This window comes from Danio rerio, chromosome 19 (genome assembly GCF_052040795.2).
Source record: "Danio rerio strain M-AB ecotype USA chromosome 19, GRCz13ab, whole genome shotgun sequence".
NCBI classification, from domain to species: Eukaryota; Metazoa; Chordata; class Actinopteri; order Cypriniformes; family Danionidae; genus Danio; species Danio rerio.
The window spans coordinates 30,070,970-30,086,925 of NC_141039.2; the positions used below are offsets into that span (position 1 = coordinate 30,070,970).

Genomic DNA, 15,956 nt, shown 5'->3' on the forward strand with positions numbered 1-15,956 from the left:
CATCTGAACTCTTCATATTCTGAACTTGACGGTTTTGTTAGGAATGATTGATGACAGGGCATTTAAATATTATTAGAACAAAAATGCACACTTGAGGTAGTGATGTGCCCACAGTGCAAAGCGAATTGTGTAATTTTTTGATAATTCAGTGGACTGGAGTCATTTACTCCATTTATGGTTACTACAGACATTGTTCAGATGTTTTATTTAAAGTAATTTGTCAGGTTTTCTGTGTTTAATACAAGTATTTTAAGCATTTCACCCAAACACACCTTTTTTCCTGCTATAATGTTTTTTAAAGCTCAAATTTTTTATACCTTTAGACTCTTCTTGCATTTATTACATTCCTTAATATTTGTATGTATCATATTTGTTAATTATAATAATAACACACTCACACACACACTTTTGTTTTTGCGAAAAGTGGGGACATTACATAGGTTTCCATTCATTTTATACTGTCCAAACCGTATATTATATTGCCCTCACCCCACCCCACCCCTAAACCCAACCATCACAGGAGACTGTGTGCAGCTTTACTCTCTGATTAAACTCATTCTGTAGGATTTATAAGCATTTTGAGAAATGAGGACGTCACTAATGTCCTCATATTTCACCTCCTTTTTGTAATACCTGTGTCATACCCATGTCATTATACAGATTTATGTCCTGATATGTCACAAACACACACACACACACATACACACACACACACACACACACACACACACACACACACACACAAACAGACACACACACACACACACACACACACACACACACACACACACACACACACACACACACACACACACACACACATAATTATAAGAACACAATTATCAGTATGACTATAATAGTTATGTATTACAACATTTTTTTGACCTGGTTTTATGCACATTTAAATCTCCTTACGTATTGTGAAACAAGGCTTGCCATTTTTTAAATGTTTATTTGTAAATATGAACATTAATTAAGAAACCATTGTATAAGCAATAGTCTTGAAAATAGTGACCTAATTTGAGTTTATATGATAAAAATGTGCTTTTAAGATATCTGAATTCAATATGGTATATGTAAGCACTTTTTTATGAATCTCTATCTATCTATCTATCTATCTATCTATCTATCTATCTATCTATCTATCTATCTATCTATCTATCTATCTATCTATCTATCTATCTATCTATCTATCTATCTAGCACTGCATGGCACAAAGAAAAAACTTGACAAAAGTCGAAATGTAACCATACAAATCTTCTTTGAGATGCACCTTCATTAGAAAAAGTCAAGATTCACCTGGGAGAAATATCAATTGTAGACAGATTTGTTTTAAAAAGAAAGAAAAATGCATTATGACGAAATATTAAGACAACTTTGCATGTACAGAATTATGCCATGAACAAACGATTAAATGTTGTGGGGGTGAGACTATTCAGACAGAGACCAAAATAATAAATTTAGATCTTTTGCATGATTTACAAAAGCATTTGCAACTTGTTCAAAGGAATGAGAAACTGCATTTTTGATGTGCACAACTGACAGTGATGTGAAGATTGAACAGGAAGATTTGAGAATTTCAGTTCTGATCTGAGAAATGGAGACTGAGAAAAACTAATATCACAGTAACTTGTATTTTTAGTTTCTCTCAGCCAAATTCCAGTAAGTAAGGGATTAAATAAATAAATAAACGAGCAAACAAATAAATAAACAAATAAAGCGTATTTGCCCTGTGTTTGTCAGTAAGGGGTTAAACATGCATCAGGCTGCAAACAAGTCAATACAACACCTTCTCTTGAACGTTGCATTGCACACAACAGTGCACAAGCAGAGCATGTCATCAGCATTTAACATTTTATTGCCTATAAGTTGTTTTGTTTTACATTCAGTCTCGACCACTGAATTATCTCCACCATGTTTCTTTACGACGCTTTCTAGAACGTTTAACAACAGCGTCTTTGCAGCATTTAGAAATGCTTTACAGCACAACGAAAGCTCTGTTACCCGGGTGACAGTCCATTCTCGCACACTATTGGATGGAAGGCAGCCGGAAAGCAGTTTGCTGTCATGGGAGCTACGCTAAGTGAGCGGATGACTATCTTTTGTCAATAAGTATACAGTTATATTCTTATTTAATCGACCGTGCGCTTAAATTTACGTTAAATTAACCTCGCCATGGCGGAGAAGTTTGATAACCTCGAGGAGCACCTCGAAAAATTCGTCGAAAACATACGACAGCTCGGAATTATCGTCAGCGACTTCCAGCCCAGCAGTCAAACAGGACTCAACCAGAAACTGTGAGTTAAAATCACAATGTTATTTTTTAATACTAACCCAAACCCTTTTGTTGGATTTTAACAAAGAATTACTAACGTTAGCAACTAATGGCGACGTTTCAGCTGTTGCATTTGCTGGCTCTTTACCAGTAGTATTGCCTCATTTAGATGGAAAATAAATGATTTTGTTATTTATTTTTCAGGAACTTTATGATCACAGGACTTCAGGATATTGAGAAATGTCGACAGCAGCTTCATGATATCAACGTACCTTTGGAAGTGTTCGAGTGAGTTTTGCATATAATATAGTCCAGTTCAATGTGGACATGTCATTGGCCCATGAACATTTCCTGCCTGTTGTCAAACTACTTCCTAACCGTAACAAGAGGCAGTTCAATCACAATTTAATGCTAAAACAGCTATCATAACATTATTTTTCAATATGTGGCTCTTTTTTGGTTCTTGGATGCTATAGAAATTAAAAATGTAAAACAAGAAATACATTGGGACCATCGTTTTTTGTTCACATCCCTCAAAATGGTTTATACACTACTGGCCAGTAGACTTTTTAAATGTTTTATAATAAGTTTCTCCTGCTCACCAAGGCTGCATTTATTTAACCAAAAATACAGTACATATTGTAAAATTGCGAAATGTTATTGCACTATAAAATAACAGTTCAAAAGTAGTTTATAATTTAATTTAATTCCAGTGATTTTAAAGATGGATTTCCAGCTTCATTACTCCAGTCTTCAGAGTTACATGATCCTTCAGAAATCCCTCTAATATTAATAATAATAATAATAATAATAATTATTATTATTAGCAATAAATAAGAAATAAATAAATAGCATACAAGGAGAAAACAGTTATTTCAAATTTTAATAAATATTTAACAATTCAACTATATATATATTTTTACGTTTAATAAATAAATTAATAAATTGATGAAAAAAATAATTTTCTCAGAAAAACATGAAAAACCAAACTTTTGACTGGTAGTGTTCTTTAAATGCCCTCAACTGTAAAAACCTTAAAAATAAATATAAATGGTGGTCAGATTTTTTACAGTCATCCACATTCTCTACCTTTTAAAATACCAAATTGCTAAAAAAAATTAGACGTCACATCTGTGCAAAAATGTAAATGGCTGTTATAGATTATTGATGTTTTTCCCTTTTGCCCGCAGGTATATTGATCAGGGTCGTAACCCACAGCTCTACACCAAGGAGTGCTTGGAAAGAGCACTGGCTAAAAATGAACAAGTCAAAGGAAAGATTGACACCTTGACTGTGAGTATTGGTTCAGCTTTGTCATTCAGGTTGCATTTCAGGGCTGCACAATATATAGTTTCAGCATCGGTATCACAATGTGATCATTTGCAATAGTCACATCATAGAATATGCAATGTTGACTCACAAGTGTTTTTTTTAGGCCTGTGACTGTATGTGGATTTTAAAAGCATTCAGGCAAAAGAAAGTTTTCTTTATAACTTTGAAAAAATCATTAATGACAAATTTTATTGAATTGTTTTTACAACAAAGACTATACAGCATTAATAATATGCAGTTTTGTTTTTTTTTCTTTATATTGTTTATTCTATTTTGTGCAGATGCACAGGTTCTTCCCAGTCAATCTGAAATTATAAATTCTTTCTAAATAGTTATTTAAGTCATCTTGTGAAATTGCATTCATATCGCAATATATATGTATTATTACTCGTATTACTCATTGGCCACTTTGTTAGGTACACCTGTCTAACTGCTTGTTAACGCAAATTTCTAATCAGCCAATCACATGACAGCAACTCAATGCATTTAGGGATGTAGCCATGGTCCTGACACACTGCTTTTCAAACTGTGCATTAGAATAGGGAAGATTTAAGCGACTTTTACCGCAGCATAATTGGTGCCAGACAGGCTGTTTTGAGTATTTCAGAAATTGCTGATAGATTAGGACTTTGATGTACAGTGATCTCTAGGGTTTACAGAGAATGGTTTGAAAAAGAAAGAAAAAATCCACTCGTTACAACCGAGGTATGCAGAAGAGCATCTCTGAGCACACAACATATCACAACTTGATGGGCTACAACAGCTGAAGACCACACCGGGTGCCATTCCTGTCAGCTAAGAACAGGAAACTAAGGTTACAATTCTCACAGGATAAGCAAAATTGGACAATAGAAGATTGGAAAAACGTTGCCTGGTCTGATGAGTCTCAATTTCTGCTGCGACATTCGGATCAGAATTAGGTGTCAACAGCATGAAAGCATGGATCCATCTTGCCTTGTATCAACGGTTCAGGCTGGTGTTGGTGGTGTTATGGTGTGGGGTATGTTTTCTTGGCTAACTTTGGCCCTATTATCTATCCCTTTATGACCACAGTGTACCCATCTTCTAATGGCTACTTCCAGCAGATAACACACCATGTCATAAAGCACAAATTATCTCAGACTGGTTTCTTGAACATAACAATGAGTTCACTGTACTCAAATATTCAGATATTTTCAGTTATTTGTTGAATCTATGCCATGAAGGATTAAGGCAGTTCTGAAGGCAACCCGGTACAAGTAAGGTGTACCTAATAAAGTGGCATATAAATATAAAAAAAAAAAAAAAAAAAAAAAAAAAATATATATATATATATATATATATATATATATATATATATATATATCTTTTATATTGCAAAATAAAATATTGCTAAATCCAGTTAAATGCAGCCCTAGTACATTTTTATGACGATTTTAAAATAGAAATTCTTTTTCTAGAAGATTCTTTACATCATCTCTGCATTTTGAACATTGTCTTGTAAATGCACCGCCAGAGTTTCAGAGTTCTACAGTTTTTGTATCATTGTCAATGCCTGTCTATTTTTCGAGTGCCAGCAAAGGAGTTGTTCGTTACAAAAGGGCATCTTTAATTTCTTTGCTGAGGTATTCATTGTTATAAGAGTTGTTATTACACTCATCACTCTTTTGCAAATGAACTGTCTTTTCTTATTCCAACACCTACTTCTTTGGAAAATGTACTTGCGTATTAATATATACCGAATACTATCTACTTCATTATCTACTATATACTTCAAAATGCCAGACCATTCTATTGCTTTATATGTTTCAGCTGTAAATGAATAATAATGATTTTTTAAATTAATACTAGCTAAACTACTTCATTTTACTTTCTTTACAATATTTTGTGGTTTTCTTTTTGTTCCACCAGAAATTTAAAAGCCTCCTCATTTCTGAGCTGGGAAAGGTTTTTCCTGAAGAAATGGCTAAATATAAGGCCATTCACGGTGATGACCCTCCTTCATGATTTACCAGTGCCACAACACTTCAAGTGCGAGATGTACATATGTTGATATTTATGTGACATGCTTTTTCAAATCATTGTTCGGATTTTTACAGCTTTTTTATCTTTGTATTCCACACATTTACAGACTCAAAACTGGGGGGATATTTTGAAAACATCCTCAAAACAGTGAAAACATTTTTTTTCTCATGCACTGTAATTTTCGCAGCATAATTTTTATTTTTCAGTTGAATAAATGGGTGATCCCCAAAATTCAGTTGTTCTGCTAATATCAGCCCCTTTCTTTTCTAACTGGTTGCATTGGTTCCAGTGGCCTCAGGTTACTTCCTGCATGCGCTCTTTCACTCTGCTGTGTAATCTCACACTGCTTGTCTGGTGTCGTGGTGATGGAATCGACTCGTAAATGTTCTCCTTTAGCAACATTACATCATTCACGACGAGTCCTGCATCTGAACTGTTTGGTTCATTAGAATAAGTGGGGAAAAGCTGAAAAAAAAACCTAATTCAGGCCATTTTAAAAACTCTGGTGTGTATTACAGTAAAGTACAGGCATCAGAAATTCATTTTCTATAGCAACAGATTTATTATTTTTATTGCAACAGGTAATTTCCTAGTGCTATTTTGACTCCTTTAAGCTAGTATAAGTTCTCAACTTCTAAAAATACAATTGCATATATGTGTAAACAACAAATGTTTTTTTTGTTAAAGTGACAGTTGAAAATGAAAATTCTGTCATCATTTAATTGTTTTTTTTTCTATTCTGTTAAACACAGAAGATAGAAATAACATATTTTAAAGCCTGTAATAATTGACATCCATAATAAGAAAAGCAAATACAGTGCTTCCCACACATAGACTTTACTTACCTTTGCCCAGGTATGCTAACGGCCGCCCAAGTATATTTAGTGGTACATTTTTTTACACTTTTTTTTTTACACTTACTATCCTTACACTTTTTTTTTTGTATCTGCCCAATATAAACAACCATTCACGAGTGATTAAGTAGTGGAAAATCTCTCCTTTACCCGTTTCAAACTGCTCGTTCTATGTGCTCGAGAATCGTAAACACACCCACAGAGAGCTGCACCTTTTTTGCATCCGGCTGGCGTTTAAAATGTCCAGCATTTGGTTTTGCTTTCAGTTTCTATGCTGTCATTAATTTTATGTGTACAACTGGGAGAGCAAGAGACATTAAATAACTAATTCTTTAATCTAAACAACTTAGAAAAACTACTAGATACTCAGAGGTATTTAAATTGGCTACAGTTTGTACACCATAAGAAATGGGTAATTAACTGATTTGTCTAATTTAAATAATCTACATATTTTATTCTTGTTATTATTATATTTTTTAGAGATATTGTCTGTTTTTATTTTTTTTCTGTCATTTATTTCTTATTTTCTGTATATTTTATTAATTTGATGGTCAATATTATATTGATATTACATTTTTATACATCTAAAATGCTTTGGCAATGTACAAAATGTCATGCCAGTAAAGCAACCTGAACTTGAATGAGAGATGGAGTGAATTAGATTTGACCTGTCAGCGGGTGCACATGGCTCCTGAATAGCATAAAAGAGAAATAGTTGATTTTTAAAATTAATTTCAACAGTTTTTTTTTTACCGTAAAGAGACATTTTAAAATGAAGAATAATAAATAATGTTAAAAATCTAATTATGTTTTGTTTGTCGCATATAGTTACCCATTTATGTGCTGTGGATAAAAGGTGTGTTTCAATCCTGCTACCACTGCAAGTATATTTCAAACCTGTGGGAAGCACTAAAATACTTTGGAAGTCAATGGTTACCACTTTCCAACATTTTCAGAGTATCTTCTCCTGTGTTTAGTAGAAGAAAGAAAGTCAAATAGCTTTGGGACAAGTCAAGTGTGAGAAATTGATCCAGTCAATGTCAGCTTTATTGTCAAATTAACCACATGTACAGGACATACAGAGAATTGAAACTGCATAACTCTCAGACCCTAGGTGCATAACATAATATTAATACAAAAAGTTGAATTAAAATAAATGACAATAAGTACACTTACACATATAATCTAAAAAAAAAAAAAAGGAAAAATAATTACAATTAAGGGCACATGACAAGGAGTGCAAACCTGATGATGACAGATTTATTTTGGATTTGGATTATTTCGCATATTTTGTTACCATTTTAGAAAATAACAGTGTAAAAGTTAATAGAATCAGGATGGAAAGTATCATTTAAAAATTTGGTCCAGACCGAAAGAACTAAGTGAAACATACCCGTTATGTCTCTGAACACTAAAAGACAGGTCATTAGCATGGTAAAGCTTTGCACTGTTGTTAAACAAAGAGTGGCAGTTCAATTATGCCTGTCGGAAATACCTTTGGCCCAGTTGGTGGAGGTCTTGCAACTCTTTTGTGTGCCTTTTGGTTTTTCAACCCTGGTCAAACTGAACATCTGCTCTATGTTTAGTCACCCCCTTTTAAAAAAAGGATTCAAAAGGCTTTTAGTCAATGTTTGGACTGGAATAATTGCGAACTGCTTACTGCACAGTGGTACTGTTTGTTTTAGACTAACATACAATAAATGAACATATGGAAATGTTTAATGTATAAACAACAAACACAGTAGTCTGCTGCTGCATTGTGCTTCATTCTTCTAGCATAATGCTTTTAAATGTCATACACTTTGGGTTTTCGATTTAGTTGTCAGAAAGAAATGTAAATATTACCATGCTGTTTTTACTTCCGGTAGATTTAGATCAAATGCAGTCTGTTATCATAGAGAGAGATTGACTGACAGACATTAGTGACGAAATTGGGGGTTTTGCAATGATAAATGTAGCACAAGGTCTTCACCAGAGAAAAGAATTATCTCTCAAATAAGTTCTCCAATGCTTAGTCCTTTTCTGAGCTGCCCTCTTTCATGGAGTTCGTCTTTTGTAAGACTCAAACAAAACCTTTAGTAGGAGGAAAGAAGTAGTAGCGGTCCACAAAGAGACCCTTCTAAAGCAGACAATTTCCTGTTGGTTTTTCAGGTATGTTTTTTAGACGTGTTGTGCACGTTCTCTCATGCATGTCACACAGCCTGCTTGCCATGCTTTGTTCACAGCCTTGACGTTTTGTGGGGGAACGGAGAACTCATCTTGTGACTCATGAGGTGAATCATGTTTTTTCTATAGTATGACCTTCATTTCAACAAACACCTCTTCCACCTCTTCTCACTAAGTAACAGTGACGCATATTTAAACCATCCTAAAGAAACTAATTAAAATACATACCTTTATGCATTTGATGAACCATACAAATCATATCTATCTATCTATCTATCTATCTATCTATCTATCTATCTATCTATCTATCTATCTATCTATCTATCTATCTATCTATCTATCTATCTATCTGTCTGTCTGTCTGTCTGTCTGTCTGTCTGTCTGTCTGTCTGTCTGTCTGTCTGTCTGTCTGTCTGTCTGTCTGTCTGTCTGTCTGTCAGTCTGTCTGTCTGTCTGTCTGTCTGTCTGTCTGTGTCTGTCTGTCTAACTATTGTTTTGTCAATATCTAACTGTATCGATCTATCTTTATATCATTCTATCGATCTGTTTGTCTTTTGATTGTTCTCATTCTCTCTGTCTGTCTGTCTGTCGTTCTATCATACTGTCTATCTTGTTCTATATATCTATGTGTTTTATATCTATCTATCTATCTATCTATCTATCTATCTATCTATCTATCTATCTATCTATCTATCTATCTATCTGTCTGTCTGTCTGTCTGTCTGTCTGTCTGTCTGTCTGTCTGTCTGTCTGTCTGTCTAACTATTGTTTTGTCAATATCTAACTGTATCGATCTATCTTTCTATATCATTCTATCGATCTGTTTGTCTATTGATTGTTCTCATTCTCTCTGTCTGTCTGTCTGTCGTTCTATCATACTGTCTATCTTGTTCTATATATCTATGTGTTTTATGTCTATCTATCTATCTATCTATCTATCTATCTATCTATCTATCTATCTGTCTGTCTGTCTGTCTGTCTGTCTGTCTGTCTGTCTGTCTGTCTGTCTGTCTGTCTGTCTGTCTGTCTAACTATTGTTTTGTCAATATCTAACTGTATCGATCTATCTTTCTATATCATTCTATCGATCTGTTTGTCTATTGATTGTTCTCATTCTCTCTGTCTGTCTGTCTGTCGTTCTATCATACTTTCTGTCTTGTTCTATATATCTATGTGTTTTATGTCTATCTATCTATCTATCTATCTATCTATCTATCTATCTATCTATCTATCTATCTATCTATCTATCTATCTATCTATCTATCTGTCTGTCTGTCTGTCTGTCTGTCTGTCTGTCTGTCTGTCTGTCTAACTATTGTTCTGTCAATATCTAACTGTATCGATCTATCTTTCTATATCATTCTATCGATCTGTTTGTCTTTTGATTGTTCTCATTCTCTCTGTCTGTCTGTCGTTCTATCATACTGTCTATCTTGTTCTATATATCTATGTATGTTTTATGTCATTCTATCTATCTATCTATCTATCTATCTATCTATCTATCTATCTATCTATCTATCTATCTATCTATCTATCTATCTATCTATCTATCTATCTATCTATCTATATCTGTCTGTCTGTCTGTCTGTCTGTCTGTCTGTCTGTCTGTCTGTCTGTCTATCGTTCTATCTATTGTCCTATCATTCTGCTTATATCCATCCATCCATCCATCCATCCATCCATCCATCCATCCATCCATCCATCCATCCATCCATCCATCCATCCATCCATCCATCCATCCATCCATCCATCCATCCATCCATCCATCCATCCATCCATCCATCCATCCATCCATCCATCCATCCATCCATCCATCCATCCATCCATCCATCCATCCATCCATCCAACCAACCAACCAACCAACCAACCAACCAACCAACCAACCAACCAACCAACCAACCAACCAACCAACCAACCAACCAACCAACCAACCAACCAACCAACCAACATAAATTTAATTTACTGCCATGTCATTGATATCTGATTGTTCAAAAATATATCGAGTAGAGGCACAGCCATGCTCAATCTTCAAGCTAATTAAACAAACCTGATCAAACTAATAAAACGAGATAAATAATAATAATAAAAAAAAGTAAAAAAATATTTTGGTTTGAAGACTGATAATGGTCACGAATAATGCTTAAAATGCTTCTCTACTAACACTCACTGTTTTGAATGGCGATGAACAATAGTAATCGTGCACTGTTAGATTTAGTGCAAAAAGAGTTGTTTTATAAATTCTATAGCATATACAGGTAGTATTTTAAAATGTGGTTTCTTTTAGTGTAATTACTGGTGGCTTTTAGCCTGTTTTTATGATCAGGTAAACAAACGATTCTTGCCTTAGCAAACTGTTGTGTCTTTCCTCAGCGTGACACCAGAAAGCAAAATCACTCCGTTTACATATGAACCGGAAAAGAAATAAGTGTTCTGCAGGAATAAATCTGTACAATTCAATTAGAGGCTTAACCGACGCAAAACAAGTTCCTTTGATCTTATTTTGTGTATGACGTCAGCACAAGTACGTCGGTATCATGCAACTCCCTGGGATAGCGGGAAACCCAGTGCTACCTTTGATAATATTCTCATAATGGCTTTGTAATGCTAATGAAAGGTGCTTTAGAGCGACTATGATTGCAGTTGTGCGTGCAATCCTAAAAAGCCCTGGACAGTTTGATCATTTCTTCCTCTTGATTTAACACTTTCCATGTGAAGGAGAGCATTGGCTCTATTTCAGGGACAATCGCCCCCTCCTGTGAAGGTCATGAGGAAGTCAAACCCTTCAGCCTTCTGTTGCTGTAGTCACCAGGCAACGCACCCCGCCTTCCTGCGACCAAAACAAAAGCCAGCGTATAGGGGCACGAGAAAGAGGGGGGCATGTGTCGGAAAAGGAACTAATGCATATTCAGCAGACACACATATGCTCGGAGCAAACCGCTTATCCCATGTGTGTTTGAGTTTGTCATTCACTTTTTACCCTTTAGGGCCAAAGGTTGCAATAGCTCTGAATTAGCTGAAATGGATTAGCATGTTCAGGCTTGCATGCTAATATCAAAGCAGATGTGTTATTTTAGATGCACATAAAAATCATCACCTCAGACTTTTAATTCAACATCTCTTCGCTCACTTTGTTCTTATGAATCATTCAAGATGGACATTTATATAGTGGTATGTGTTGTTTTTTTGGCCTGGTCAGTGTGTGCGACTCTCACGTGCCTGGACCGCAGACTCATTTGGAGGTAGAAAGTGTAGCGTTGAGGGCTGCTCAGAGAAAGGGCAAGGCTGTAGATCTCACTAGTCTCCATGGAGATGGTCGTCTTGCTCTCTCTCAGTCCTTTTCCTCATTAAAACGCGGCAAGGCACAAAGCCACAGCTGATCATGTGGTCCTGTATCTCTGCTGAAAAAATATCCCTATGTTGCTGAATGGATTACACATGGATATGAATGGAATAAATTAATCCCCATAATGTCATTATACTGGCATTACACTGCTTATAATGTTCATGTTCAAGAATAACAAAAAGGAGACATTTTAAAGAATCTTCTTGCAGCTGGTTTCCACACAAGTTGATAGTGATTGGTGTTGCCGGTAAATTTTTAGTACACTCTAGAAAAATCTTGTGTTTTTTTTAACATGATGTTGGGTAATATATAGGCAAACCCAGCCACCCGCTTGTTAAGTCGTGAAGTATGAAATACTGTTTCCGGGTTCGAGCCGTTACTCATTTGAATTGAGGAAATATTAGTTTAATACCACTTTTTAGTCATATCACACATTAAAATTAATTTTATATAAAACAATTGTGTACACAACAGTCTCTGGACTTGCTGCATCACAAATACCAAATTTTATACAATTTATAAAAAATGTATCACTTTCGGTCATCAGATATTAAGTATGGATATACTGTTCATCCAGAAAGTATTCATAGCGCTTCACTTTTTCCACATTTGTTATTGTTACAGCCTTATTCCAAAATGGAATAAATTATTTATTTCTTTAAAATTCTACTCACAATACCCCATAATGACAGTGTGAAAAAAAGATTTTTCTGAAATTGTTGCAAATTTATAAAAAAAAAAAAAAAAACTGATAAATCACATGCATATAAGTATTTACAGGCTTTGCTCAATACTTTGTTGATGCACCTTTGGCAGCAATTACAGCCTCAAGTCATTTTGAATATGATGCCACAAACTTGGCACACCTGTCTTTGGGAATGTTTGCCCATTCCTCTTTACAGTACCTCTCAAGCTCTATCAGGTTGGATGGGAAGCGACAGCGTACAGCAATTTTCAGATCTCTCCAGAGATGTTCAATAGTATTTAGGTCTGGGCTCTGGCTGGGCCAATCACGGACATTCACCGAGTTGTTGTGAAGCCACCCTATTGATATTTTAGTGGTGTGCTTTGGGCCATTCCAGTCTGAGATCAAGAGCACTATAAAGCAGGTTTTCATTCAGGATGTCTCTGTACATTGCTGCATTCATCTTTCCCTCTATCCTGACTAGTCTTCCAGTTCCTGCTGCTGAAAAACATCCCACAGCATGATGCTGCCACCATCATGCTTCGCTGTAGGCATGATATTAGCCTGGTGATGAGCAGTGCCTGTTTTTTTCCAAACATAACATCTGGCATTCACTCCAAAGAGTTCGATTTTAGTTTCTAAAACTTAGATAGGCAACAAGACTTTTGTCAGGTAATGTAGTTTATGTAAGAATGTGTAAGCAAATGCATAAAACATGTAAACATATACCCAGTTTTTTTTATTTTTTTTATTTGAACTGGAAGATACTTGTATAAAGTATTTTATCATGTAGACTGCAAAACAGCTGAATCATAGCTTGTTATCAGTTTACTAGCTATACTACTGCTACAAATAAATGTAACTTAAAGAACGCAAATTTCTTAGTTATCGACATATGCTGTAAAAAAATACATTAAATTAACTGTTTTCCATATTATGTGATTCATGTTTTATTATTATTATCTTTATGCTGAAAAAAGTGACTTTTATTAACACTTTTAATAGTTAAAGTTATATATTGTCTAGGTTGGTGTTTTATACAGTACAAAAAAATTTTAATAAACTTTGCCTGTTATTTTACAGACTTCATTTTCAATTATTTCTTATACATTATATTATTTCAAATGACTAAAATATTAATAAAAGTCACTTTGTTAATTGTTACTTCATCAACATCAGAACTTCAAAAGTCAACAGATGCAATTCACATCCATAAATAAATGTAAAAAAAAAAAAGAAGCTAAAAACGGAAACATTTAATTAACAGATACATTTTACAGTGTAGATGTAGTTGTCAAGTTAGCTGTCAAGTCATTTAGCTGTCAAGGTCAGTCCAACTATTCTGACAAATCTCTAATTTGTAACGACATCAGAATTTATAAACAATGACAGCATTTACAGTTTGAGGTGACTGTCCCTTTAAGACAGTGAAGCGAGGCTTGTTTTAGAAGGCTCCTTATTCTCTTTTCTGTGAAGGAGAGGCTTTCATTTGCTCATCCTGCAGCATTCATTTGAATTTCACAGGCCCGTTGGGATTCAAACCTAATTTCTTCTTTTCCTCACTGTCTATCTTCCCTCAGCCCCAGGGCGTCTTATTTAATATACAATCAGCATGATTTCCTGACAAGCATCTAGCGCATTGCACAGGCCCAGAGCACAGAGGCTTACGCTGCTCTTTGAGTTCCCACAGGCTTAATTAGTGGCGTTTGTTGACAGCTTTCAGGTTTCAACCACTGTCCTCCTGTAGGAGTAATGATGGTGTCATGTCGGTTGTTGCACCAATGTAAAATCTATCAGCGCTCGTCCCGGTTTCGCGCAGGTACTTAGAGATGAGTGATGTTGGCAGCTGGATAATTAATTTGGAGTCTGCTGTTTGTGCTCTTGTTGTCGTCTGTGCAGCACTGCTGGGCTTGTGTTGTGTTCTTACACCTCCTAATGCAATCCACAAAACTGTTATCATGACACAGAGAGGCGTTTTTGGGATGTTGTTCTGACTTGTTCTCTTCTCAGCGATGATTCAACTTCCAATTAATGTTGAAAATGAAGAGGATTTAAAGGGAGTGCAAGATCATATTGTTTGGTATGTATAAATGGAGAATATCATGTAAAAATGAAAAGTGTGCTGACATCAAGTTGATATCGTTTTCTTGCCTAACATGGAACACAAAGAGAGATGTTTCAATGATGTTCATGCTGAAAGTATGTACACTTTTTGAAGATTTTTAGGTATACATGTAAAAAAAATCTGTAATACAAAAAACATTAGCAGTTTTCTGCATTTTGTGATTCATGTTTTTTTTTTTTCACAGATTTTATGCTTTTGAATTGCATTATGGACCTTTATCTTCCTTCCAACAACTTTTAACCTTGAAAAGTTAAAAAAAAAAAAAAAAAAAAAAAAAAAAAAAAAACTGCCACTTGCATACTGTAAAAAATTCATTCATTTTCTTTTCGGCTTTGTCCCTTTATTGATCTGGGGTCGCCACTGTAAAAAACAAAATTATAAATGAAGTTTTCCATATTATGTGATTAATGTTTTTATTTTTCCTATTATATTTACACTCTTCAATTGGACCTTGATCTTTTTTCCGATAACTTTTAATCTTAACAGGTTTGAAAAAATTGACTTTTATTAACATTTTTAAATGTTAAAGTGATATAGTGTCTGGGTTAGTGTTGTTACAGTACAAAAACCTCGTAATAAACTATTACTGTTATTTCTTAGACTTATTTCTCTATAATCATCCATTCATTTTCTTGTCAGCTTAGTCCCTTTATAAATCCGGGGTCGCCACAGCGGAATGAACCTCCAACTCAGCCAGCATATTTTTACACATGCCCTTCTAGCCACAACCCATCTTTGGGAATCATCCACACACACATTCACAAACACACACTCATACAATACGGAAAATTTAGCCTACCCAATCCACCTGTACAACATGTCTTTGGACTGTGGGGGAAACCGGAGCACCCGGAGAAAACCCACGCGAACGCAGGGAGAACATGCAAACTCCGCACAGGAACGCCAACTGAGCCGAGGATTGAACCAGCGACCCAGCGACCTTCTTGCTGTGAGGCGACAGCACTACCTACTGCGCCACTGTGTTGTCCCTTTTCTCTATAAATTATTTCTTATACATTATATTATTTCAACCTACTAAAATGTCCATAAAGTCACTTTGTTAAACTGTTGAGGTAAATTTTCAACATCTCATAATGCAATTCATAAAATAAAATCACAAAATACAGAAACTGTTAATTAACAGATATATTTTCGACAGTGAAGTAGATCAT

The 15,956-nt window shown here is 35.0% G+C and overlaps 1 protein-coding gene across 1 annotated transcript; it reads left to right on the forward strand.

Moving 5' to 3' along the window:
• Positions 1-2,056: 2,056 nt before the first annotated feature.
• Positions 2,057-5,846, forward strand: med10 (mediator complex subunit 10). Its single transcript, NM_001017699.1, is given in 4 exon segments — positions 2,057-2,297; positions 2,480-2,563; positions 3,466-3,568; positions 5,498-5,846. Coding segments are annotated over 4 exon segments (405 nt in total). The 5' UTR covers positions 2,057-2,175; the 3' UTR covers positions 5,594-5,846.
• The last annotated feature ends 10,110 nt before the right edge of the window (positions 5,847-15,956 follow it).